Raw genomic sequence first — 27,279 nt, forward strand, 5'->3', positions numbered from 1 at the left:
CCTCCAAAAACACACGAGCTTTTCTGTTTTGTGAGCTCTCCAACCAATATTTAAATTTGCATCTGCTCTAATCTGTATCAATAACATATTCTTAATGTGTTCTTCAATTGCTCCATGGACCAATTTATATTCCCAAGTTTCATGACGCCAAAGAAGATCATTTCTAGTTTTTTCCTTCCTCCCACAGGCCTCAAAAATAAACTGGGCCATTTTTATAACTCAAACTTAGTAAAAATTACAATTTAATTTCTGAAAATCATGCTGAAATAAGCAATCACTGTTTATCTAAATAATAATAAACTATCATAAAACCTAAAAAGCAATATAAAACCAAGACCACTTCTCTATTAATACTAATTCAATCAGATAAAGTACATATCTGAGTTGGATATAAAGAGAAATGGCAATGTGTTACATTTGAACCAATTAACTTTAAAGTTGCAAAAATGAACCACTATACATTCAACAACAAAAAAACCAAAATCCAATTCACATATGGGCACAGGACTAGAATAGACATTTCTTCAGAGACATACAAATGGCCAATAAGCACAAGAAAAGATGCTCAGCTTCACTAATCCTTAGGGAATTGCAGACCAAACTATAAAAAGTAGACAGACAATACAATGGTGGGTGCCAGGGGCTGGGAGAAGCGGGAGCGGGGAGTTACTACTGAATGGACACCAAGGTTCAGATTCACAAGAGGAGTGAAGACCTGGGATGGATGGTGGTGACGGCCATTCAGCAATGTGAACGTGTTTAATACCACTGAGCTGTGCACTTAAAAATGGTCAAGATGGTAGAGTTTATGTTATGTGTATTTTAGCACAATTTTTTTAAACAGAAAAACAAAAGAGAAAAAGAACCATAATAGGGCTATGGAAGAGTTAAGAAAAAAGTTCAGACATTAGAAAGATTAAGTACAGAAAGAGAAAGATGAAAAAACAGTCCAAAAACACAATACCTTTAAGTTTGGTATAGTTGTGAAGAAGTGGATCAGCAGAAACCATGCATGGCCACCAAGGGTAACCGGACACTTTGGACCACACCAAATCACCGACATTATATTTCAACAGGTGGTCTTTGTCTCTGCCAGTATTTGGACAGGACTCTTTCTTAGCTGCAATCTGAAAATGAACAACAAAAGACATACTAACACATCCAGTAAGTACCCCTAAATCCAGTCTTCTATCCCAAGATTAATCAGGCTAGAGGTTTAAAACACACACATACACACACACCCTAAAAAAGGAGCATGCTAGGGGCGCCTGGGTGGCTCAGTTGATTGAGCATCTGCCTTCAGCTCAGGTCATGATCTCAGAGTCCTGGGATCGAGCCCCACACTGGGCTTCCTGCTAGGCGGGGAGTCTTTTCTCCCTCTTCCTCTGCCCCGCCCCCTAAACCCAATGCTCTCGGTCTCTTTCTCTCAAATAAATACATAAATAAATAAATAAAATCTTTTTTTTAAAAAGGGGGGAGGGAGGTGGGCGCCTGGGTGGCTCAGTCGGTTAAGCATCTGTCTTCTGGTTGAGTCATGATCCCAGGGTCCTGGGATTGAGCCCCGCATCAGGCTCCCTGCTCAGCGAGGAGTCTGCTTCTCCCCCTCCTTCCTGCTCATGCTCTCTCTATCTCTCTCTCTCTCTCTCTCAAATAAATAAATAAATAGGAGCATGGTTCCCCTGCTATCACTTCATCAAAATTGTCCCCTGCCCTAGCTAAGGAATCAGCACAGTGCCTGGTGCACACAGTAGGTACTCAACATTACGTAGAGCCCTACATAAACCTACTTCCTTGGCCTGGTTGAAGGTCTTTAATGGTGCTTTATTCACCTGTCAAAGAAGAATTTTCATGGATTGAATCCATATTCTGACCCTCCCGCTCCCCAGCCACATGTCTCTCAGTTCTCTGGAGCACAGCATCACCCAGCATGAAAGGACCCAGAGTGGCAATGACAGCAGGAGGGCTTGGCAGCAAGTCTCAGCTCCATTTGTGATCTGAGTCCTGAGGCTCTATGCCTCAGTTTCTCCACCTCAGAACACAGGCCACTTACAAGGCTGGAGAACTGACCAGGGCCACTGCCACCCTACACCTCTCTCCGTTCTGCCCTCCAGTGGGACAAGCATACTTAGCTTGGCTCCTGGCCTCCTCATGAGTGTGAACTCCTGAGCTTTCCCCTAAGAGCCCTACATACTTAGGCAAATTGCTGAACTTGTTTGGGCTTCAGTTTCCTCGTCTGTAAACCAAGGACAACAGCTTTGAAATCTCACGAGTTGTTAAAGAGATCAGTGTGCATGGGGGAAGGGCTGGCAGAGTGCTGCCACATTACACACTTTCAAAAAAATGCCAGCTCTCTGACTCCTCCACAGCGTCCCAGCTTTACAGTCCTGTGTCATCTAAGCCACACGACAGCCCCATAAGGATGAGTAGTATCACCCCCACTCTGAAGATGGAGTCAAAATTCAGCTATTTTACCCAAGTTTTCACAAAACCAAGCAGCAGAGATAGCAATCACTTACACCGGCCTCTTCCCCTATGAAAGAGTAAGGTCTCCCACCGCCATGGGCACTTCAAAAACCTACTGTATCAGCCCAGCTCACTAAATTGGTCTTTTAAAAAATTCACTGTGGTAGGGGCGCCTGGGTGGCTCAGCCGGTGAAGCATCTGCCTTCGGCTCAGGTCATGATCCCAGGGTCCTGGGATCGAGCTCCATGTGGGGCTCTCTGATCAGCAGGGAGCCTGCTTCTCCCTCTCCCTCTGCCTGCTGCTCCCTCTGCTTGTACTCCCCCTCTTCTCTCATTCTGTCAAATAAATAAATAAAATCTTTTAAAAAATAAATAAAATAAAAAATTCACTGTTGTAATTACATTAGCAAAAGCTAAGCAGCTCCTGAGCACTTAAAACACTTTTTTTAAACCCTTCAATATCTTCATTATTTCAACGATTTCAAGAAAACTGTGGCCATTTCCCTTCTTATCTGTGGAAATTGTAAATAAAATTCCTCAACTATAATTTTAAACTAAATATTCCAACCCAAGCTGGTTTCAGGTTCCCTTTGTCCACCCCTGTAAGTGAGCCTGGAGCTTCAACTAAAGACCAGAGGGCACCAGGCACCATCCAGATGCTGTTCATACAGACTATATACAGACTGTCAGGCCCTGGCACCCTCCCTACCTCCTTCTGCCAAGGCCAAAGCTCCCCCGCTGTTTTCTACGGCTAATACTCATTTAAGTAGTGGGCCATCCTGAGTGCCCTTTAAGACACAGGGACATAAACCACTACATTCCTTCATTGTAAGTTAGAGGCTTCCACCCAGTGTTGGATGAGTGAACACCTGCTCAGATGTGTTCAGGTGCTGGGCTCTGCACTGGAAACCAAGAATGTGAAGGCGTAAGACACAGCCCCAGCCGTCAAGGAGGCAGACCACCTGCTGGACCACCTGGCAGAGGAGACAAGTGGACAGTGAACCACGTGGAAGGACAGGAGCACTCCTGCACAACACAGCTCCTCAGATGGTATAAACTGAAGAAGCCCCACGCTAGATCCCAACACACCTCCATAATCAGCCTAAAGAATGTCTCCGGAGAGAAGAACCATGAAAACAGCACAGCCTAAAGGTCAAGGGCTCTGGAACTGGCCAGACCTGGGTTTAGAAACTGGTTTTACCTCTCTTTAGTCATTTCAATCTTGAACCCTTAGTTAACCTCTCCAGGACTCACAACGGGCTCAACAGGCTGCTGTGAGGCTTAAGGGAGGCAACGTCAGGGTATCCTGAAGTGGGGGCCCAAGCACAGCCCAGGCTCCATGGTCAGCCCTGTGCCGACAGAGAGAGTTGGAGAGCCGATGCACGGTGGCCTCTCCTCCCCTCCACCCGACCCCACATGCACAGGCACGCTCAGGTGGTTCTTATGTTCACAGTAACTAGCTGCTGCACTCGACCCTACCCTGGCCACAACTCCTCACAGATACCTTTTTATCTGAGGGACTTGAGATCTTGGACACCAGTGCTGCTTCAACAAGACCCTGCTCCAGTAAGGAGTCATATTTTATGCTTCTCTTCCTGCTCCTTCTTGCCTTATTTTCTGGTTTTTGTCCATTTTCTTCTGACTGGGACACAGCAGCAGCACCGTCACCACAAATTGAAGATTCAAAGAGAGGCTTCCCATTCATGTATGTTTTGGTGATCTTCAGCTTAATTTCCGGAGAGCCATTTTTGATAGGGGTGGTGTTAGGTGGTGTCCCGAGTCCTTTCCCTTCCTGGGACTCAAAACGTAATTTGGCATCATGAGCACCAGGTTCTCCATTAAATACACGGGAAGTTAGGTCTTTCAGCTTCTCAGATGGAATAAATGGAAGTGCATCATGGCCATTAAATTTTTGCATGACCCCCTCCTGCAGACTGGTAGAGAGGTGGGCTTTGCTGAGGAATACAGAACATTCACGATTCACTTCACAGGTCTGAGTCTTTCCATTTGTATTGCCAAGGATTTCTGGTGCCTGCTTCATCTTTACGCACTTTACAACTTTCTGAACAGAAAGAGGACTTTTTTGATGCTAAATTCCATTCAGCCCAGATGCTTCTGTTCTTAGAACACTACAGTATTAGAAAAACAAAAATAAAAAGAAACATTATGTTTAAAACCTAAGTATGCCAACACCTCTACAGCTTTGTGTGGTTATTTGTTTTGAGGCAATTTATGATATTTCCATAATCATTTAGGTCACAGGAGGCAGTTTCTAATGTCATAAAAATGAGACAGAATCACGAAACGATAAAGCTGAAAGGAAAGGAAAAGGGATAATTTTTAAGGGGGAGAACACAAAAGTCAGGCACGGAGACATGAGTCGTGCCACCACCACTAACCAGCAATGTGGCTGTGGACACTTGCTTCAATCAGCTCAATCACTGCTGAATGGGGCTATCACCATTAGTACGTGTGCCTGAGGCAGCTCACACAAAGACAGGCCTTTGGGGACACCTGGGTGGCTCAGATGGTGAAGCGTCTGCCTTCAGCTCAGGTCATAGTCCCAGGGTCCTGGGGTCGAGCCCTGCATCGGGCTTCCTGCTCAGCCTGCTTCTCTCTCTCCCTCTGTCTCTCCCCCGGCTTGTGCGCTCCCTCACTCTCTCTCTCTCTCGCTCACTCTCTCTCTCTCAAATAAATAAGTAAAATCTTAAGGAAGGGAAGGAAGGGAGGAAGGAAGGGAAGGAAGGGAAGGAAGGCAGGCAGGCAAACAACAAAGACAGGCCTGTGTAAAAGGACAAGAGGAAGAGCTCAAAACCAAAGTTCCCCTGGTCACAGCTGAGGAGGACTCCCAGGCAGAGGTTCAGCAACATGCCCAAGGTTACTAATCAGCACTGCTGAAAACCGGATCTCCCAAAGCCTGGCACACCATTAATTCCAGATTGATGGTGGGGGGCAGTTACAAAGCGAGAAAACAGCCCGAGTTCGTTCTGGTTTATGCTCAGGCTAACCTTTGCCATCTACCCGCTCCTCGCCCAGGCCTAAATTAAATGCTTACGACAAGAAGCACTGTAGTAATGGTCGATCTTATTTAGCTATCTCCTGAAGATGAGCTAGCAAGGTCAACACTGCTGAGCAGTAACACGCACTACTTGCAATGTGCCCTGCTGGCTACCTGAGGCCCAAGGGCAGAGGGGGGCAGTTTTAAGAAGACCGCTCAGGCTACATGGGATGATCAGGGGCTTTACTGCAGAGCGCAGCCCCACCTGGGGACACCCAGTGAAGGCACCAAAACCCAAAGGTCAGCTAGGAACAAGGAACAGAAAGGCACCCATTCCGGCTGGGAAAACATTCACCAAGACTGCACTATGACAGCCACCAAAGAGACCCCTCCAAGAAGGCAGCACCAGCAGCATTGGACGCTGGCGAGACGCTGAGAGGACAGAGCAGAGAGGTCCACACGGGTACAGCAGCAGTTCTCAACTGTGGAAGACTTTGCTCCCCGGGGACACTTAGCACTGTCTGCAAACATTTTTTGATCCTTACCACTAGGAGCTGCTACTGACATCTACTGGGGAGGGTCAAGAAGCCTGTTAAATACCCTTCTACACACAGGACAGCCCCCACAACAAAGAATTATCTGGCTGAAAATGCCAACAGTGCTGAGGTAGAGAAATGTCAAGTGCAGCAATGAGGGCCTGACTGTGGCATCTGCAGTTTCCACACTGACCTCGCTGGAGACACAGGAAAAAAGAGCAAACCCAAAAGCCCAAGTTCTAGTCCAGCTTCACGCACGCCAGGCAGCCTTCTAGCACCAGAATATGTAGAAGAGCACATGGTTTCACTCACACATTTTTTTTAAGGTAAATTATTCCATCTTATGTCAGATTAACTGGGCAAAAATATAAAAAACTACTTGAAGACCCAAAGAGAGACCAAAAACAGGAAGAAAATAAATGGGAGTCATCTCTGGGGAGAAGGGAGCAGTGCTGGGAGAACATCCTGGCTTTCCTGTTTGTGCTTAAGGAGAGTTTGAGCAACAGGAACAGCTGTACAAGAAACAAAACTTCTAGGGGTACCTGGGTGGCTCAGTTGGTTCAGCGTCTGCCTTCGGCTCGGGTCATGATCCCGGGATCCTGGGATCAAGTCCCACATCGGGCTTCCTGCTCAGCCGGGAGCCTGTTTCTCCCTCTCCTTCTACCCTCCCTCCCCTTGTGCTCTCTCTCTCTCACTTTCTATCTCAATAAATAAATTAAATCTTTAACAAAAAGAAGGAGGAGGGGGAGGAGGAGAAGAAGAAGAAAAACAACTTCTAACAGAAGAGAGCCATGGAAGAGGAGCCCCAAATTCTGCATATAAACCATGCCCAAATTCCAGGCTGACACATATATGGGACAGAGTCCAAGTAGCCCAGTTTACAAAATAACTGAATAAGATTCCAGCTGCTGGACAAAAAACAAACCAAAACACCACTTTAAGATCAAAACCACAATGAGATCTTACCTCACATCCAGTAGGATGGCTACTCTCAAAAAAAAAAAACATGAAGTAAGTGTTGGTGAGGATGTGGAAAAATTGGAACCCTGTGCAGTGTTGGTGGGAGTGCAAAATGGTGCAGCCGCTGCAGAAAATAGTATGAGAGTCCCTCATGAAATTAAAAATAGAACTACCATATGACCCAGCAATTCCACATCTGGGTATGTACCCAAAAGAACTGAAAGCAGGGTCTCAAAGAGACGGACGCACCCCCATGTCACGGCAGCATTATTGACAGCAGCTAAGACAGGGAAGCACCCAAGTGTCTATCCACCAATGAATGGATAAGCAAAACATGGTCCGTCCACAGGATGGAATGTTATTCAGCCTTCAACAGGAAGGAGACTCTGACACCTGCCACCACGTGGATGAACCTGGAGGACACTGTGCTCAGCGGAAGAAGCCAGTCACCACAAGCCAATACTGTATGATTCCACTTACATGAGGTCCTAGAGGAGTCAAATCTATGGAGACAGAAAGTAGATGGTGGGAACCAGGGGCCAGGGTGGGGGGTCAGGGAGGAAAGGGAGTTAGTGTTTAACAGGTGCAAGAGTTTCAGATTCACAAGACAAGGGTTCTGGGGATAGAGGGTGGGGATGGCATTAACAATGTGAATGTACTTACCACCACTGGACCATACACTTAAAAATACTTAAGATAAATTATATATTACGTGTAGTTTAACAGAATTAAAAAAAAAAAAAAAAGACGACCCTTAAGGGGAACATAACAGAATCCAGAGTGTCTATAGCATATCATTACAATATCCAGGATTCAACCAAAAATTACTAAACATATGAAGAAACAGGAAGCCACACAAATCAACCCTGAGATGGCCCAAATATTAAAATTCAGCAGATAAGAATTTTAAAGCATCTATTTTAACTATGCTAAGAACATAAAGGAAAATATGCTCATAATAAAATAATAAATTGGAAATAGTAACAAATCAAACCTATAAAAAAAAAGAGCCAAATGGAAATTATATAATTGAAAAATACTATACCTGAAATTAGAAAGTCTTTGGATGGGCATGATAACATATTAGATATGAGTTAGGAAACTTGAAAATAGATTGGTAAAAATTATCTTGTCTAAAAAACAGAAAAAATCATGAAAGAAAAAAAGAAAGAGAAAAGAAAGAAAAGAAAAGAAAAGAAAAGAAAAGAAAAGAAAAGAAAAGAAGGAAAGCCTCAGCAATCTACATAACAATATCAAAAGGTCTGGATTCCCACACCCACGCAGAAGTGACAAGGGACAGAATGAGACAGAAAAAATATTGGAGAAAAAAGGAGCTAGAAATAATCCCCAAATCTGGTGAGGCATAAATTTACAGACCCAAGAAATGCAGCATGATAAATATAAAAGAACCCACACCCAAGTGCACCTCAGTCAAAATGCTGAAAAACAAAGGTAAAGAGAAAACCTCAAAAGCAGTCAAAAGAAAAAAAGACCTATTACACATAAAAACAATGATATGGATGATAATTCACTTCTCATAAAAAAAGAGGCCACAGGCAGTGACATGACATGTTAAGTAATGGGAGGAAAAAAACCTGTCCATGTGGAACTTAAAATCCAGAAAAAATTTCCTTCAAGAATGAAGGCAAAAGGGCACCTGGGTGGTTCAGTCAGTTGGGCATCTGCCTTCAGCTCGGGTCATGATCTCGGGGTCCTGGAATTGAGTCCTGCATCGGGTTCCCTGCTCAGTGGGGAGTCTGCTTCTCTCTCTCCCTCTGCCTCTCTCCCCTGTGTGTGCTATCTCTCTCTCACTCTTTCTCAAATAAATAAATAAAATCTTAAAAAAAAAAAAAAGAATGAAGGCAAAATACATTTTTTTAAAGATGTGAGAGAGAGAGAGAGAGAGGGAGTACGAGCAGGGGGAGAGGCCGAGGGAGAGGGAGAAGCAGACTCCCCGCTGAGTGGAGAGCCCGACACAGGGCTTCATCCCAGGACCCCAAGCTGAAGTCAGACACTTAACCAACTGAGCCACCCAGGCGCCCCAGAAAAATACATTTTAAAAGAAATACAAACTATAAGTTATCAGCGGATCTACACTACAAGACATGCTAAAGGAAGTTCTTCATGTTGAAGAGAGATGAGACCAGACTGAAACTTGGATCTTTAAGAAGAAATGGAAGGCACTAGAAATATTGAATATATTAGTAAATATGAAAGACTATTTGTTCTTAAGTTTAAAATTCATGTAACTAAAGCAAAATTTATTAGATTATGGGGATTATAACTTGATATATATGACCACTGTAACATGGGAAAGGAAGTAAATAATCTAGACAGTTGCAAGAATCTTAAATTTTCAATGAAGTAGTATAATATTAACTCTAAGTAGACCATGATGAGTTAGGTGTGCAAACTGCAATCCTAGTTAGAGTAACCACTAAGAAAATAATGCTAAGAAGTAGAGCAAAGAGATAAGAGTTTAGCTGCCAAGAGTTAAGGTTTGGGATATTTTACACAAAAATTCCGATTTCTGGCTTCTCTTAGAATGTATCCAGGGTCACAAGGCTGTGAGTCATGGAGCCAGGATTTGATCCCAAACCTAGGTTCATGTGAATCACAACCTGTGTAGTGAACCACACTTTTCAAGATTGCTTGTTCCTGGTGATGAAAGTTTCTTTTAAATCCTAACATATAATTGTTTTAAATATGTGGACTTTACAAGCTTGTTTTTACTGTTGGGTTTTGTTTGTTTCGTTTGTGGTGCTTGTTTCTTTGTGTTTTGTCACTTTTTCCTACTAATCTGACTGAGGGCTGCTTATTTCCCAGGATTCTACCTGTGAGAACTCTTTAAGGCATGGAGCCCTCCAGACAGGACTGGCCTTTACTTCCTCCACAGCAGTTTAAGTCACTGACCACTTAGTTTTATCCAAGATATTTGTTGTTACCAAAGTTATACCAACAAATTAGAAAATCTTTCACTTTGTCTAGCATTTCAAGAAAAACACAAAACCTAACCAAGGGGTAAAAAACCTGAAAAGCCCAATAACCACAGAAGAAAAGCCCAGAGTATTTCACTGGCTACTCTTAAAAAGTAGAAAAGTACAAAGCACAACAGGATAAAATCCATCACTCCAAAATGACAGTGTGTTAGCATTTTGCCACATTTGCTTCAAGTCTGTTTTAAATGGTGGGGGGGGGGGGGAGAACTCCAGGTAATAGCAACTACAGATTAATAAGTATTTAATGCTTACAGTGCGGTGCTCCTTAATACCTGAGAACTATAAAAGGAAATGCATACGGCCCCTCGTGGGCTCCTGGGAAGTGGGAAAGCGGGCTCCTGTAATCAGACTGCCTACCACCAACAAAATGCCCTCAGCAGCTTGCTGGGGTCTATGTCCTCACAACACCGTGAGGCAGGCATTAGTACTCCATTTCACAGGTGCAGAGACTATGACACACAAGCCATAAAGCTGCAAGGCAGAGGGGCAGCAGCAGTCTAGCCCCAGGTACCGCCTCCCACAGGTCTGAGTTTGAGGAGTGAACAAATAAAACAAAGATGAAGTCTGCCTGTTCTTGAAGTGTAAGTTCCATTCATTCTCCCTCGCAGACAATTTCCATCACAAATTCACTATGCATTCCTCCAGTCTATGGTATATATCCATTAACAGAGAATTGTTTTGTGGGGTTTGTATTTTTATAAATGCTACCATAATATACTTTTGCTCTGCAATTTGATCAATCAATATATCTTTATTTCCCCATGTTGATATATACGATACATACGTTGATATATATATGCATCACACAAATATATCATTCCTATTGTTTAAATTACTCCAGAACACTGGGGCACCTGGCTGGCTCAGTTGGAGAAGCATGTGACTCTTGATCTTGGGGTTGTGCTTTCAAATCCCACACAGGGTACAGAGATTACTTAAAAAAAAAAAAAACTTTAAATCACTTCAAGACATAGAAAATGGCAAAAAGTTTCCCAAAACATTATAGAAGGTTGGCATAACTCTTATACCAAAACCAGAAAAATGAGTGCAAAAAAGAGCTATGGACCAAAAGCATTAAAAAATACTGCAAATAATATTACAAAACAGAAGTAAATCAAACCCAGTTGTTACTACACTAAAATAAGACACCAAAGAGGATTTACCCAAAAATTATCAATCAATATCAGGACCTGTATTAAAGTTACATCACCACGTTAACACATTACAGGAGATTTCTGATGAAGGTGGCCAAATTTTTTTTTTTTATGGGGCACCTGGGTGGCTCAGTCTGTTAAGCATCTGTCTTCAGCTTGGGTCATGATCTCAGGGTGCTGGGATCGAGCCCCACATCAGGGTCCCTGCTCAGTGAGGAGCCTGCTTCTCCCTCTCCCATTGCCCCTCCCCCCTTTCATGTTCTCACACTCACTCTCTTACTCTCAAATAAAAATCTAAAAAAAAAAAATTTTTTTTTTAAAGAAAAAAGTTAGCTATACCACCTAATTCAAAGCAATTCTGCAGGCCCAGAAATGAAAAGGAAAGAGCAATCAGCCTCATAGGGCAGAGGCTGCCAGGGGCAGAACTCCACACTTCCAGAGCTGGGCTTGGCAGCTGGAACATAGAGCTGAGGCGCGAAGCAAGGGCTTGGGCCTCCTAGCTCCCCACACAGAGCCCATAGCAGATGAGCTGGGGGCACAACGTAGAGGCCACTGGAATCTGGGCTCTAATGCTTATCAACTGTGCAAACAACACCACCATCTCATCCACACTCCACATCCTGGGGACAGAGGACTGACCGACTTCAAAGTAGTTCTAAACACTGAGGAGGAAGAACAGGCATCACCCAGAGCAGACCAGAGTGCCATCACCATCTGAGCCAATGGCAAGCCCACGGCAGAGCCCTCAGCAAATACCCACCAGAGAAGACTGGGGAGACAGAATCACTCTCGAGAAATCTCCCTCAGAGGCTGTGATGCCTCAAATCCTGAGCCAAGAAATTTATGTAAAAATGGGTCTAGAATGAATGATGCTGGTAGGGCCCTGCAAAGGCAAGCTGGAAACTGCTCAGGGGGAGCTTCTACAACCCAGAGCATGCCTGGAAGACCTCTCTGCTGAGGTGAACTATAAGACAGAGATTACACAGCACGCAAACCTATCACCAATAGAGAGGAATACCGGAGGAGTTGGCATAGGGTAATACGGAAGATTTTCCACAGAATAAAAGAAATTATTTTTCTCATAACTGGCAGGTTTAGAAAAGAAAAATAGGCAATGAAATTAAAATGGTTGAGCTGAATATAGCAGACTAACCACAGCTAAATATAAATTAATAAATTAGAAAAGAAATCTGAACAAATCACCAAGACATACAGCTGATAAAGGAATGAAAAATATTTAAGAGGGATTAAGAGATACAACATGCATGTTTCATTCTTTCAAAAATTTATAGAGTGCCTATGATGTGCTAGACACTGAAATCTTAGGTGCTGGGGTTATAGCATTGAACAAAAGAGGATTAAAAACATTCTGCCATCCTAGCTAGTGTAAAAAGACAACAGAAAATACAAGTACACAGATTGGGAAGTAAGACATAAAACTTTTGTTCACAGATGACATGATCATCTATGCAGAAAATCTAAAAGAATCAAAAAAGTCCTGGAACTAGTAAGTGTTCATAGGAAGGTTACAGGATACCATGCTAATATACAAAAGTCAATCACTTCTCTACATACCAGCAATAAACAAGTAGAATTTGAAATTAAAACCATCATTCACATTAGCACTCCAAAAAATTAAATATTTAGGAATAAATCTAACAAAATATGTACAACACCTACAGAAGAAAAACTACAAAGGTAACTCTGATGAATGAAATCAAAGAACAATTAAATAAATGTAAGGATATAACATGTTCATGGATAGGAGGACTCAGTATTAGCAAGATGTCAGTTCTTCCCAACTTGATCTATAGGCTAAACGCAATCCCATTCAAAATCCCAGTAAGTTATTTTGTGGATATTGACAAACTGATTCTAAAGTTTGTATTGTGGGGGGGGGGGGGGTGCCTGGGTGGCTCAGTTGTTAGACATCTGCCTTTGGCTGAGGTCATGATCCCTGGATCCTGGGATCGAGCCCCGCATCAGGCTCCCCCCTCCGCGGGGGTCCTGCTTCTCCCTTTCCCATTCCCCCTGCTTGCATTCCCTCTCTCACTCTCTGTCAGATAAATAAATAAAATCTTAAAAATAAATAAATAAAGTTTATATGGGGAAGCAAAAGATTCAAAATAGCCAACACAATATTGAAGGAGAAGAACAAAGTTGAAGAACTGACACTACCTGACTTCTAGGTTTACTATGAAGAAGGTACTCTAATGAAGGTAGTGTCATATTGACAAAATAATAGATAAATGTTTAACAGAATAGAGAGACCAGAAAGAGACCCTCATAAATCTACTCAACCAATCTTTGACAAAAGAGGGAAGACAATACAATGAAGCAAAGCCTTTTCTACAAATGGGGCTGGAACAAAGGACATCCACATGCAAAAAAAAAAAAAAAAAAAGAATATAGGGGTGTCTGGGTGGCTCAGCTGGTTGAGCATGTGACTGTTGATTTCTGGTTAGGTCATGATCCCAGGGTTCTGGGATCCAGTCCCATATCAGGCTCCTTGCTCAGCAGGGAGCCTGCTTCCTCTACCTGCTGCTCCCCTGCTTGTGCACGTGCTCTCTCGCTCTCTCTCCCCCACTGACAAATAAATAAATAAAATATTTTAAAAAATGAATCTAGATACAGACCTTATAACCTTCACAGAAATTAACCCAAAATGGATCATAAACCTAAATGTGAAATTTAAAAACTATAAAACTTCTAGAAGATAACACAGGAAAAAACCTTGAGTTTGGCAGTGACCTTTTATATGTAACACTAAAGGCACAATCCATGAAAGAGATAAGTGATAAGCTGTACTTCATTTAAAAAAGAAATTATCTTCTGTGAAAAACAATGTCAAGAGAATGAGAAGACAAACCACAGACTAAGAGAAAAGATTTGCAAGTGAAATATCTGATAAAAGATTGTTATCCAAAATAGAAAAAGAACTCTTAAAACTCAACAATAAGGGGCATCTGGGTGGCTCAGTCGGTTGAACATCTACCTTAGGCTCAGGTCATGATCTCGGGGTCCTGGGATCAAGCCCCACACTGGGCTCCCTGCTCAGTGGGAAGTCTGCTTCTCTCTCTCTCTGTTCAAGTGCTCTCTCTCTCAAATAAATAAATAAAATCTTTTTTTAAAAAAATCTCAACAATAGGAAAATAAACCACCAAACAAAAACATGGGCCAAAGATCTTGACACCAAAAAAGAAATATGGATGCCAAATGAGCATATGAAAAGATGTGCCACATCACAGGTCATCAGAAAAATGCAAATTAAAATGAGATGTAACCCACACCTATCAGAATGGCCAAAATCCAGAACACTGACAACACCAAAATGCTGGTGAGGATGTGGAGCAAGAAGAACTCTCATTCACTGCTGGTGGGAATGCAAAACGGTTCATCTACTTTGGAAGATAATTTGGTGGTTTCTTACAAAACTAAACATACTTTTACCATAAGATCTAACAATCCCATTCCTTGGTACTTATCCAAAGGAGGTAAAAACTTACATCCACATAAAAACCTGCACATGGATGTTTATACCAGCTTTTATTCATAATTGCCAAAACTTGAAAGCAATCAAGATGTCCTTCAGTAGATGAATGGATAAACTGTGGACCATCCAGCAATGGCATATTACTCATGCTAAAAAGAAATGAGTTATCGGGGTGCTGGGTGGCTCAATCAGTTGGGCGTCTGCCTTTGGCTCGAGTCATGATCCCAGAGTCCTGGGATCGAGTCCCCTATCGGGCTCCCTGCTCAGTGGAGAGTCTGCTTCTCCCTCTACCCTTCCCCACTGCTTGCGATCTCTTTCTTTCACTCTCTCTCAAATAAATAAATAAATAAATAAATAAATAAATAAATAAATAAATAAATAAATAAATAAAATCTTTAAAAAAGAGAGAGAGAAGTGAGCTATCAAGCCATGAAAAGACATGGAAGAACCTTAAATGCATATTACTTAGTGAAAGAAAAGACTACACACTGTATGATTCCAACTGTAGGACATTCTGGAAAAGGCAAAACTACAGAAACAGTGAAAAGATCAGTAGTTGCTAGAAGGAGAGAGGGATGAAAAGGCAGAACACAGAGGATCTTTACAGCAGGGAAACTATTGTGTATGATACTACAATAGTGGATACCTGTCATTGCACATTTGTCCAAAACCATAGAATGTACAACAGTAGTGAACGCTGATGTAAGCTATGAACGTTGGCGATTATGCCATGTCGGTACAGGTTCATCAGCTGTACAAAGGTACACTCTGGGGGAGAATGTTGAACACGGGGATGCTATGAACGTGTGGGGTCAGAGGGTATATGGGAAATCTGTACCTTCCCTTCAATCTTGCTGTGAATCTAAAACGGCTCCAAAAAAATAAATTCTGCCCATTCAAAAGAATTTAAAGCAGAGACTCAAACAGATATTTGTCCTCCAACAATCACAGCAGCATTATTGATAATACACAAAAGAAGGAAGCAATCCAAGTGTCTATCAACAGAGGAATGGACAAACAAAATGTGGTATATATGTGCAGAAGAAATCACTCGGCCTTAAAGAGTAATAAATTCCTACATGCTACAACATGGATGGACCTTGAAAACGTTACGCTAGGTGAAAGAAGCCAGTTACAAAAGGACAAATACTGTATGATTCCACCTATATGAAGTACCTAGAGTAATCAAGTTCATAGAGACAAAAAGTAGAATGGTGGTTGCAAGAGAATGGGAGTAAGAATTGGGGAGTTAGTGTTTAATGAGGACAGAGTTTCATTTTGGGAAGATGAAAAAGTTCTGCAGATGGATGATGGTAATGCTTACACAACAGTGTGAATGTGCTTAATACCACTGAACTGCACACCTAAAAATGGTTAAAATAGTAAATTTTATATTATGTATATGTTACCACCAAAAAAAAGAAATGATACTCTGCCCTCAGGGAGCTTACATTCCAATGGAGTTCTTGGAGAGACTAAGGAGGATGGGGGAAAGGCAATTTCAAAGGGATAATGATGGAAATTTTTCCAGAGATGAAAGGAAATCATGTATTCAGATTAAGAGAGCACCCAGGGTTCTGATGAATTTAAAAATCAATATTTAGATACATCATATCGAAACTACGCAACATGAAGGATAAAAAGAAAATCTTAAAACCCATAAAGAATAAGCTAACTGCCAGACTTCAGCATGAGAAGAGAAACAGTAGCACCGACCCTTGTTTAGCCTCAAAAGACGGGGAGAACGGTGGAGTCTCTTTAAAGTGTTAAGGGAGGGGCGCCTGGGTGGCACAGTGGTTAAGCGTCTGCCTTCAGCTCAGGGCGTGATCCTGGAGTTCTGGGAACGAGCCCCACATCAGGCTCCTCTGCTGGGAGCCTGCTTCTTCCTCTCCCACTCCCCCTGCTTGTGTTTCCTCTCTCACTGGCTGTCTCTATCTCAATAAATAAATAAAATCTTAAAAAAAAAATAAAATAAAAAAAATAAAGTGTTAAGGGAAAATAATTTCCCATTGAAATTATCATTCAAACGTGAGGCCAAATACATTTTCAGACACACAAAGACAAAGGGAGTTTAATATACATATCCCTTTCACAAAAGAAATGCTAAAAGAGGCACAGTAGCAAGAGCATAAACCCAGAAGAACAGGATGCAAAAAGTAAGGAGAGAGTGGTAATTCTAAAACAATTTTTATATTTAAAAAGAATGTGAGGCTTCCTTTCTCACATTTATCTGCACTCCTTCCAGAAACCCCAATTAAACTGACAGTAAAGGAATTACAAAACAGTGTAAATCCACAGGGACAAAGGCAACAGAGGAACACGAGTTGGAGGTGCCCGTGTGGGGAGCTCACGGGAGGAACCAAAGCCGCCTCAGAGGCACACTGTGGTGAGAAGGAGCTTCAGTTCTCTTGTTCAGAAACATTTTCCCTGTCAAGATGTCTTTCAATAACAAATGTAGCATGTGATCACTGTAAGAAGGAAAGAAAACACTAAAACAGACTGAAAAATGAAAACATGGAGGTTAAAACAAAAATTAGCAGCTGAGAGCTATCGGTGCCTTTGCAAGGGCAGCACGTATGGAGAGCTAAGCATCACATCGCTGCTGTTTGCAATAAGCTCTCAAGAATTATGTAATTAACTCCTTACATTTCACAGAATACATTTAACATGACCTGATGCATTGGACAGCTAGGAAGGCCGGGCAGCCCCTTCAGGGCCACGTGGAATAGAGGAGTGGTTGCCAGTGTGAAGGAAGGGGCACTGCTCTCAGAAGAAAGGGGAAGGTTAACTCAGAAAACAACAATCACCATTCAAAACTATTGACTGAAGACCAGGCCCTGCTCCAGCACCTGGAAACAGAGCAGCAAATAAAGCACATGCCTTATTCTTGTGGAGCTAATATTCTAGAGGAGAAAGATTTCACAATACAGATATAGTCTGTTAGGGAAAAGAGGAAGGAGAAAGATGGCGTGGAAGGACAGAAGATGGCAGGAAGAATGTCCTTCCTGGACCAGAGCTAAGCAATCCCCAAAGCTCATTTCCCTGGGGTGCCAACTGCCTGAGGCACAGCAGGCCCCACTCCCAGGCGCTTGGATGTGCAGCTGCAGCCTGCTCTGTTCATTCTGTGACTCTAACTGAGCAGAGAGCCACCGTGGAGACGTCTTCATGCTGGGACAGCAGTGAGGCCTCAGGACATTCCCCAGAGCCAAGGCAGGAAAGGGACCAAGCTCTTGAGTCACTCCTCCAGGGGCAGGAGAGAGACTTAACCAGAAAACCCAACTTTATAAGTTAAGATTTGCATGGACATAATGCACCTCCCTCCATGTTCCCTTGTCTTCTAACAGGTCACACTCATCTACGTGGAATATATTTTGGTCCTGCCTTCACTGAACAAGGACAAGACCTCCACCCTTCTATCAAAGAACTCTACGTGAAGAACAATGAAATCAGTACACTTGGCTATAAAACAGGAGCTGAGGGCACGAGCCCTCCATGACTCCATAAGAATGCTCTTATGAAAGAGATTATAAACAATTTAGAATTTACAGGAAAAGTTTTGTTTCTCCTGCAGAAATGCATATATGACAGTAAGGACTTTATAACCGACTTGTTTCTTGTTTTGTTTTAGCTGCAAAGAAGCTTAGAGCCAGAGGCAGGTCTCTATGTTAGCCTTGGGCCTACCCACGGGTGCTGCTTCTCTCCCCTACAACCCCGATCTTAACCTTACGATGATAAGAGTTGGTATCTTCCTTGGTCCCATTACTGGTTTTTACTCTATATATTCTAAATGTAATATGTCAAATCTTTGGACCCCTCGTACACTGCTAGTGGGGATGAAAACTGGTATAGCTGCTATAGAAAACAGTCCAGCAGATGTTCAAAGAGTTAAACACAGAGTTCCCATGATCCAGCAATTCCAATCCTAGGTATCTACCCGGCAGAGAATTGAAAACATATATTTATACAAAAACTTGTACAAGAATCTTCATAGCAGGGCACCTGGGTGGCTCAGTTGGTTAAGCATCTGCCCTCGTCCCAGGTCACGATTCAGCGGTCCCGGGATCAAGCCCTGTGTTGGGTTCCCTGCTCAACGGGGAGTCTGCTTCTCCCTCTATCTGTGCCCCTCCTCCCCACTCATGCTCTCTCTCTCTCAAATAAATAAATCTTAAAAAAAAAAAATCTTTACAGCAGCACTACTCAAAAAGCAAGAAACAACCCAAATGTCCAACAACTGATAAACTGATGAAAGAAATGTGCTCTGCCCATACGATGACCGTAAAAAGGAAAGAACTCCTGCAAGCGGAGAGAAGCCAGTCACAAAAGGCCACACATCACAGGGTTCTGTTTCTATGAAATGTCCAGAACAGGCATATCCGCAGAGACCTAAAGTACAACGGGGGTTGCCAGGGGCTAGGGGGATGAGAGGGAACAGGGAGGGACTGCTAATGGGTACGGGCCTCCATAGTAGGATGATGGAAATATTCAAGAATTAGACAGTGGTGGTAGTTGTGTAACACTAAGAACATACTAAACAAACAAAAAAGCAGAAAAGCCCCACTAAAATATAAACCTTAAAATGGTTTAAATACTAAATTTTATGGTATGTGAATTTTATCTCAATTTTCTAAATATCAAATTTTTGTTGAAAGGGAAAGATATTGAACATATTAAGTTGTATTGCTCATATATCTGTAATATATTTTCGTATTTTCCTTCTAAAATATATTTAAAGCATAATGATAATTTACTGCATAGAGCAGGGGCATCTGCTACAAAAACTGGGAAGAACTGGCCTCAACAAGTTCAGGTAACATGCAGTCCCAGCCCTGCCCCACCTGGAGGAAGACTGGAGTTTAGACTAGGGACAGGGTACATCAGGGGATCACAACCCATGGGGAGGGGAGCTCAAAGAAGCAAGGTTCCATGGAAGTCCAGCAGTGAATTCTAAGAGGCAGTCAGCCAGAGGACACCTGCCGGGACTCAGGGGGAGACACCCACTGAGACTGACAATGGGGTCCTGACCAATCAGCCCTCAATGAAGCCCCCCACCCAGAGACCTTCCATCAGCTCCTGGACCTCCATTTTGACAATGGGCCTTCTTTGAGGAGGGCAATCAGGCATTCGAGAAAACTCACCATGAGAAACTATTTTAAAAAGCAAAAGAAAATTAGGAACTCAGAGTAACAGGGAATGAGAGAAACCTCAACATACATTCCCATGGTAGTTAAATCAGACATACTCCTTCCCACTTAGGTATGCTCTGTCTACCTCTGGCTACACTGTTGCCTCTAGGGAGGTGAATCGGACAGCTAGGGAATGGAGTGGTAGAGAGATTTTCACACCATACTTTTTAATTCTGAAGCATAAGAATATATTACCTAAGTTCTTCTTTAGATTTTTAAAGGAACTTTATGAAAATGTAAAAATATTTCCAAAAGAGTTAAAAATGACAGCACTCTCTGTAGTCGCATTCCACAACTGCTAAGGGGACAAAAAGAGACAAGAAATCCTACAGTCTTGCCAAAAGGAGGAAAGGAAGGACAGAGGGACAGAGACAGGAGGGAGAAGGGAGAAGAAAGGAGAGGAAGCAGGGAGGGAGTCAAAGAGGGGAGGAAGGAAAGCAGGGATGGGGAAGAGTAAGGACTCAAGAAAAGAGGCAGAGAAAGAAAAGGAGAAACATAGGAGAGAAAAAGAAAATCTGAAGATCATGCTGACAATACATCCATGTGATAAGAGTTCCAAAAAGAAACAGAAGACTTTAAAAATTATAAAAGAGCTCTGCACAGTTTTCCTAAGAAGACATGCGGATGGCCAACAGGTACGTGAAAAGATCCTCAGCATCCCTCGTCCTCAGGGAAATACAGGTCAAAACCACAGTGAGGACCCACCTCACCCTCACTAGGACGGCTCTCATTAAAGAGACAAGAAACAACAGGTGTTGGCAGCAGGTGGAGAAAAGGGACCCTCGTGCACTGTTGGTGGGAAGGTGAGTTGGTGCAGCCACTGTGGAAACAGTATGGAGGTTCCTCAAAAAATTAAAAACAGGGGCACCTGGGTGGCTCAGTAGGTTGAGCATCTGACTCTTGGTTTCAGCTCAGGTCGTGATCTCATGGGTTGTGAGTTCAAGCCCCGTGTCAGGCTCTATGTTCAGCTGGGACTCTGCCTGGGGACTCTCCCTCTGCCCCTCCCCCCACTCATACACTCATGCACACATGTTCTACCTCTCTCAAATAAACAAATAAATAAATTAAAAAAAAATAAAAACAAAAAATTAAAAACAGAAATACCATATGATCCAGCAATCCCACTTCTAAGCATTTATCTGAAGGAAACAAAATTGCTATCTCAAAGAGATATCTGCATCCCTGTGTTTACTGCAGCATTATTTACAATAGCCAAGACATGGAGACAACCGCTGTGTCAATCAATGGATGGGTGGATGAAGAAAATATTGCAGATATATACAATGGAATATTACTCAACCAATTAAAAAAAAAAAGTAAATTCTGCTGTTTGCAACCCAGAAGACATTATGCTAACTGAAATAAGCTAGACAGAGAAAGGCAAATACTGTATGATCCCACTTATATATGGAATGTAAAGAAGAATAAAAGAAGAAAAAGTCAAACTCACAGAAAAAGAGAATAGAACAGTAGTTGCCAGGGGCTGGGGATGGGGGAAATGGAAGGATAATGGCTAGAGAATACAAACTTTCATTTATAAGTTCCAAAGATATACAGCATGGTGACTATAGTTAATTATACTGTACCATACTTGAAATTTGCTAAGAAAGCAAATCTTAAGCATACTTACCACACAAAGTTTATATTGTTAGCTTGAAACTAATGTAACACTGTATTTAGCTACAGCAGAATTAAATTTTGTTAAAAAAGGTAACTGTGAGGCGATGGATGTGTAAATTAACTTGATTATGGTAATCATTTCACAATGTATAAGTATATTAAAATCACCATCACATTACGTTTTAAATATATACAATTTTCATGGGGCGCCTGGGTGGCTCAGTCATTAAGCATCTGCCTTCAGCTCAAATCACGATCCCAGGGTCCTGGGATCGAGCCCTGCATCGGGCTCCCTCCTCCGAAGGAAGTCTGCTTCTCCCTCTCCCACTCCCCCTGCTTATGCTCCCTCTCTCCCTGTGTCTCTGTCAAATAAATAAATAAAATCTTTAAAATAAATAAATATAAATAAATATATACAATTTTGCCAATTACACCTCAACAAAACTGGAGAAAAATATAGTCAAGATTTTTTTTTTTAAAGATTTTATTTAGGGGGCCTGGCTGGCTCAGTTGGTTAAGTGTCTGCCTTCGGCTCAGGTCATGATCCCAGGGTCCTGGGATGGAGCCTCACACAGGGCTCTCTGCTCAGCAGAGAGCCTGCTTCTCCCTCTCCCACTCCCCCCGCTTGTGTGCTCGCTCTCTCTCTCTCTCTCTCTCTCTCATATTCTGTCAAACAAATAATAAAATCTTTTAAAAAAATAAAAATAAAGATTTTATTATTGAGAGAGAGCACGTGTACAAGCGGGGCGAGGGGCAGAGGGAGAGAGAGAGAGAGAATCTCAAGCAGACTCCATGCCCAGCACAGAGCCTGACTGGGGGCTCAATCCAGGACCCTGAGATCATGACCTGAGCCGAAATCAAAAGTCAGACCCTTAACCAACTGAGCCACCCAGGCAACTCCCCCTTTTTTTTCTTTTTTAAAATCTTGACAATAGGGGTGCCTGAGTCCAGCTCCCTGCTCAGCAGGGAGTTTGCTTCTCTCCTTCACTCTCCGTGTGCTCTCTCTCAAATGAATAAATAAAATCTTAAAAAAAAATTTCTTAATTATGAAAGAAATAACTCAAAATGTCCCAGAATCAGAAAGTTGAAAAGATGCATCAAGTGCCAGCATAATAAATGCAAAGGAAACCCACCTGGTTTAGGGTGGGGGTGGGGGAACAACAGGTCACATGCAAAGAATCAGAAACCCCAACAGCATCAGCTTTCCTAAAAGAGAAAATACACATGGAAAACCCAAAAACACTGAAGCAATGCATTTAAATTTTTGAGAAAATTATTTCCAATCCAAATTTTATACCTAGCCAAGCTATCAACCAATATAATAGACTGTTTAGGCATGCTAAGTATCAAAAAATGTTGCCTCCCACACATTCTAAGAGAACTACCAGAAGGTATGTCAGCAAAACATGAAAGTAAATCACAGAAGACATGACACCCAACAAATGGGTGATCCACCTCAGAAGATAAGAACGTGCAGCTGTGGGGCACCTGGGTGGCACAGTCAGTTAAGCATCTAAGTCTTGGTTTCAGTTCAGGTCTGCTCTCAGGTTCATGAGATCGAGCCCCGCATCAAGCTCCACGCTCAGCATGGAGTCTGCTTGAGTTTCTCTCTCCCTCTTCCTCCGCCCCTCCCCCCACTCTCTCTGTCTCTCTAAAATAAATCAATCAATCTTTTAAAAAAAGAAAAAAAAAAAAAAAAGAATGTGCAGCTGTGGCCACAGGCCTATGGAGGAATCCAGTCTGCAGCAGGAAGACAAAACAGCTCCAAGGTCACCAAGAGAAAAACATGGAAGTGACAGAGTGTAACTGACCATCCAAAAGGCTTTTTCTACAGTTCATTTAGAAAACCTGGGACTGAATTACCTACAGATGCATGGAAAACTAAGCAAATAGAAAAACAACATAATTATTTCCACTAGGAAAACAACAAATCACATAAGAAAATAAATATTATTGATCACAGTGTATGATTTAGCTAAACAATGTAACAGCTGGTAAATATTCTTTTAAACCAAAAATTGTTATAAAACTGTGGTGGATTAAAGATAGCCAAAAATGCTCTCTCACTCTCCCCCCCCAACAAAGAAATGTCTGCTTCCACACTCCTTCATCTGGCCTGGGCCTGTGACTGCTCTCATCGAGAGAATACAACAAAAGCAATGCCATGCCAGTGCCAGCCTAAGCCCTGAAAGGACCGGCAGGTTTCACCTCCTTCCACCATGCTGTGAGGAAGCCCAAGCAGCCTCGAGTCTTCTGGGGAGAACTGAGGCCTGCGGCCAGCCAACAGCCAATACCAGCATGCCAGCCACATGAATGAGACAAGCTGACACTCCCTAGAGCAGAAACAAGATAAGGCTGGCACACCATGTCCAGACTGCAGAACTGTAAACACATAAATGCTATGTTTTCAGCCACTGAGCTCTGTAATAGCTTGTTAGGTAGAAACAGATGACCAAAACACCACAATATGGGGAAGAAGCAAGGAAGGTGAAGCAGGAGGACAGGGGAATAAGAAAGTTAAATCCTTATCTCCCAATGATGGAAACTGACACCCAATATATAAATCAGAAAGTTCTCAACTCAGCAAAATAAGCAAGTCATTTTTCTGAAGTACAAATAGATACCAGAAGAAATAGCTAAAAGAGTAGAACAACTGCCTCGTGGAATAGGGAAGCAGAGTGAAGCAAAGCAGAAGACTGTTATCTTTTGTTATGACCTTCATAGAACAAATTGTTTTTAGGGTACCTGGTTCAGTTTGATAAAGGAAAAGATAAATCAAAAACATCCATAAACATTTTGGTTGGTGAGGTTATAATTATGTTTCCTTCCACATTTCTGTATCATACAAATTTTTCATAAAATGTATTTTCTGGATTAAAAATTATCTGTAATAATAATTAAGCTTTCCATTTTACCTTAATGATGTCAAGCATTTGTATGTACATCCTTGAAAATAAAGATTTCTATAAACTCTAGGCTGGAACTCACAACTCAGTTTCTGCTACATCATACCCTGCCCATCATTCCTGTGCCAGAAACTCACAAAGGGAGGAGAGAGGTGAGGTGGTGCCAGCATTTGGGAAGCTACAAAGAACCAGCTCCGAGATTTCCACCGAAAGTAGAGAACAAGAAAAGGAGTTGGTGAAGACTAAGGGAAGCAACAATGGCCTCTATGAGTAAAGGACAGCCCACAAAGAGGGCTTAACCAAGAATAGAAGCCAGGCTTGAGAGGCCACAGCTCCACTCCAATATCAGGTGCACACCTGGTGTGTGAAACCAGTGTTATTTATGCTTCACCCCAAGGAGTGACCTTGGAGTCCTGGAGAGGCAGAATGTAAAGAGCAAATTCCTATTAAAACATATGTTCACTTTTACTGGGCCATCAAGACACAGATTTCCTCTATCTCAGAAGTTTATCAACCTACAAAAATAATCAGGGTCCCTCTCCAAAGTAAGTAGAGAGGGTAATGATCTATGATTTCTTCTGTTACTTTTTCTTCTGAACCAGTAGATCGCCTTCAGTAACACTCCACTGACCCATGCCAGGGGCCTGACAGTGGAGCACTGGGCACCACCCTGTTTCTGCCTTTTACTGATAGAATCTGCTCATTCACACAGATCCTTAAAGCAGCTGGGAGCATTCTGGTATCTGAGAAATGTACAGGAGCTTACTTAGCCTCCAAAGGTAGACAGTGGACAAACAAGAACCACTTTTTTTTTTTTTCCGAAGAAGTTACAAGCAGTTGAATTTTAAAGAAACAAATACCCTTTTATACAAATTTCAGAACTAAACAGAAAAGAACCGAATAAACTGTTAGCATGATGCATAATCCCAACTCATGTTCCACAGATAAAGTACACAATTTCAGACACAGAACAAGAGAGAATGAGCTAACATGCAGCTTTCATCCTGGCTACTGCTGCTTCCAACAAAACATGCTTTTTTCTCCCACTTGAGGAAGACCAGGCTGCCTGAAGTCAGACAGCTTCTCCGCACTCTCAGAGCCGGCGCACGCCTCCACCTCAGACCATCACATGGAAGAATATGAACAGATGAGAATAAAGGGGCCCCCTCACCAGACACTGGACAGTGCTCAGCACACAACAGATCAAAGCGCTTCTGGGCCGCACGCCCTTCTTGTCACCCACAGATCCAAGTGTGCTGCTGCTCTCTCATGTGGCCACAGGGATAGCATTCAGTGCTGATACCTCAACAGGCAACTGTCCATTCAGCTCAAATACACGGAGCATCTGCAGGTGCAACATGATTCTCGGGATACAGAAGGGAACTAGAGACCACTGTCCTGCCTTCAAGAAGCTTCCACTCAAGGGGGGAGGTCGGGTGGGGGGCAATAAACAAAGTAATGACCGTTGTGAATAAAAAATAATCAGTCAGAGGGGATCAGGGGAGAGACAGGGGGCAATTTCAAGTGGGGGAGCAATGCGGGCTTCACTGAGAAACTGACATTTGAGCAAAGAAATCAATAAAAATTTTTAAAGATTCCTTAATAGGCTTTTCTCTGTTTCTGAGCCCTGAAACTGAAGTAAATATAAATGCTTACAAAAGAATATTTTGTCTAGACAGCAAATGGTACCTCCAGCCATCCAGGTATGTCAGACAAAACCTTAGGGGCCATCCTAACATCTCTTCCCCCCACCATCTCTCATATCCCAAACAACAAGCCTTACCAGTTTTATTCCAGCCAGAATCCTTCCTACCTAAGCCTACCTACTTCCCTCCACACCCACAATCTCAATGCTCGCCCGCCACCACCATCTTTCACCAGACTACACCACAAACTCCTAAATGGCTTATCAATCAGCAAACTCACAGGCAGGTCTTCTCAAAGTAGAAAGCATCAGAATCACGTGAAAAGCTCATTTGCACACAGACTGCTGGACCCCACTCCACTACTTATGGCTCAGTAGGTCAAGAGCAAGCCTGCAAATCTGCTTTTCTAACAAGTTTCCCAGGTGACTGATGCTGCCAGTCTGGGGACCAGACTTTGAGACCCACTGGACTAGGGTATGGGGCAATAACAAGCCCCAAAGCAATCACTTGTTCTTGGCTTAACCCAAAGGTTTCTCTCTTGCTAACAGCATATATCTGTATATAGATATATATACATAGAGTCAGAAAAAGAAAATACAATAAAGCATACATCTCGCAGATCTTCCAGTCAGAAGTGACAGGTCACTTTTCATTGTCCAAAGCAAATTACATAGCCATACCGCACTCCAAAGCGGTAGAACTGCTCAATCCTACAGGGCACCCAAAGCAAGGGTGACTGGAAAGCTCCCAATGCAGACAGACAGTAACCGCAGCATGGTCTCCTGTATCCAACTCTTCGCTCTCCCCTAATCCTCTCATCACCGACTCTATGGAGGACTCTGAGAAAGGCACTTTCCAAAGCAAATGGGTGCATATCTCATGCACACAGACCGCCTCTCCTTAAAACCCTTCAAGGGCCTCACATTGATCTTAGGATGAAAATCCTTAAGACAGCCCCAAAACACCTGCACCCTCCCCTACCTCTGCAGCCTCATTTTGCACACAGTCCCCTTCACCCTCTGTTCCAACCATACTGGCCCCCTTTCTGCTCCTATCCCACAGACTGCTCCCTCCTCTGGAATACTCGTGCCTACCTCTACCAAGCTCCCTTCTGCTCTCTGCTCCAGTGGCAATCCCATCAAGAAGTCTTCCTTGAAAGTGAGTCCCCAGTTACATACAATCGCCCTACAGATGCTACTAGATCCATTCAATCTTTCCTTCATGACTTTTTTTTTCATTTTTGTTATGGAGAATTCCAAATACACGTAAAGGTAGACAGAACAGGTACAGTCCCATGTACTCATCAACCTAGGCCAGTCCTA

General features: G+C 42.7%; 1 protein-coding gene across 6 annotated transcripts in view; it reads right to left on the reverse strand.

Annotated features, from left to right (window-relative positions):
* NSD2 (nuclear receptor binding SET domain protein 2) overlaps positions 1-27,279 on the reverse strand; it is an 89,134-nt gene that overhangs the window by 55,107 nt on the left and 6,748 nt on the right. For 2 of the 6 annotated variants that reach the window (XM_087864346.1, XM_045774832.2), the window contains exons 1-2: positions 3,967-4,562; positions 965-1,127 (exon numbers count right to left, since the gene is read on the reverse strand). In XM_087864346.1, the coding sequence (XP_087720472.1) occupies positions 965-1,127; positions 3,967-4,503 (700 nt within the window). In that variant the 5' untranslated portion in view covers positions 4,504-4,562. Of the gene's footprint in view, positions 1-964; positions 1,128-3,331; positions 3,441-3,966; positions 4,592-22,538; positions 22,612-27,279 lie in introns of those variants that run through there. The other 4 variants (XM_087864343.1, XM_087864344.1, XM_087864345.1 and 1 more) reach the window with 4 other exon arrangements.

This window comes from Ursus americanus, chromosome 8, assembly GCF_024610735.1.
Source record: "Ursus americanus isolate L20-20 chromosome 8, mUrsAme1.1.p, whole genome shotgun sequence".
Classification (NCBI taxonomy): domain Eukaryota; kingdom Metazoa; phylum Chordata; class Mammalia; order Carnivora; family Ursidae; genus Ursus; species Ursus americanus.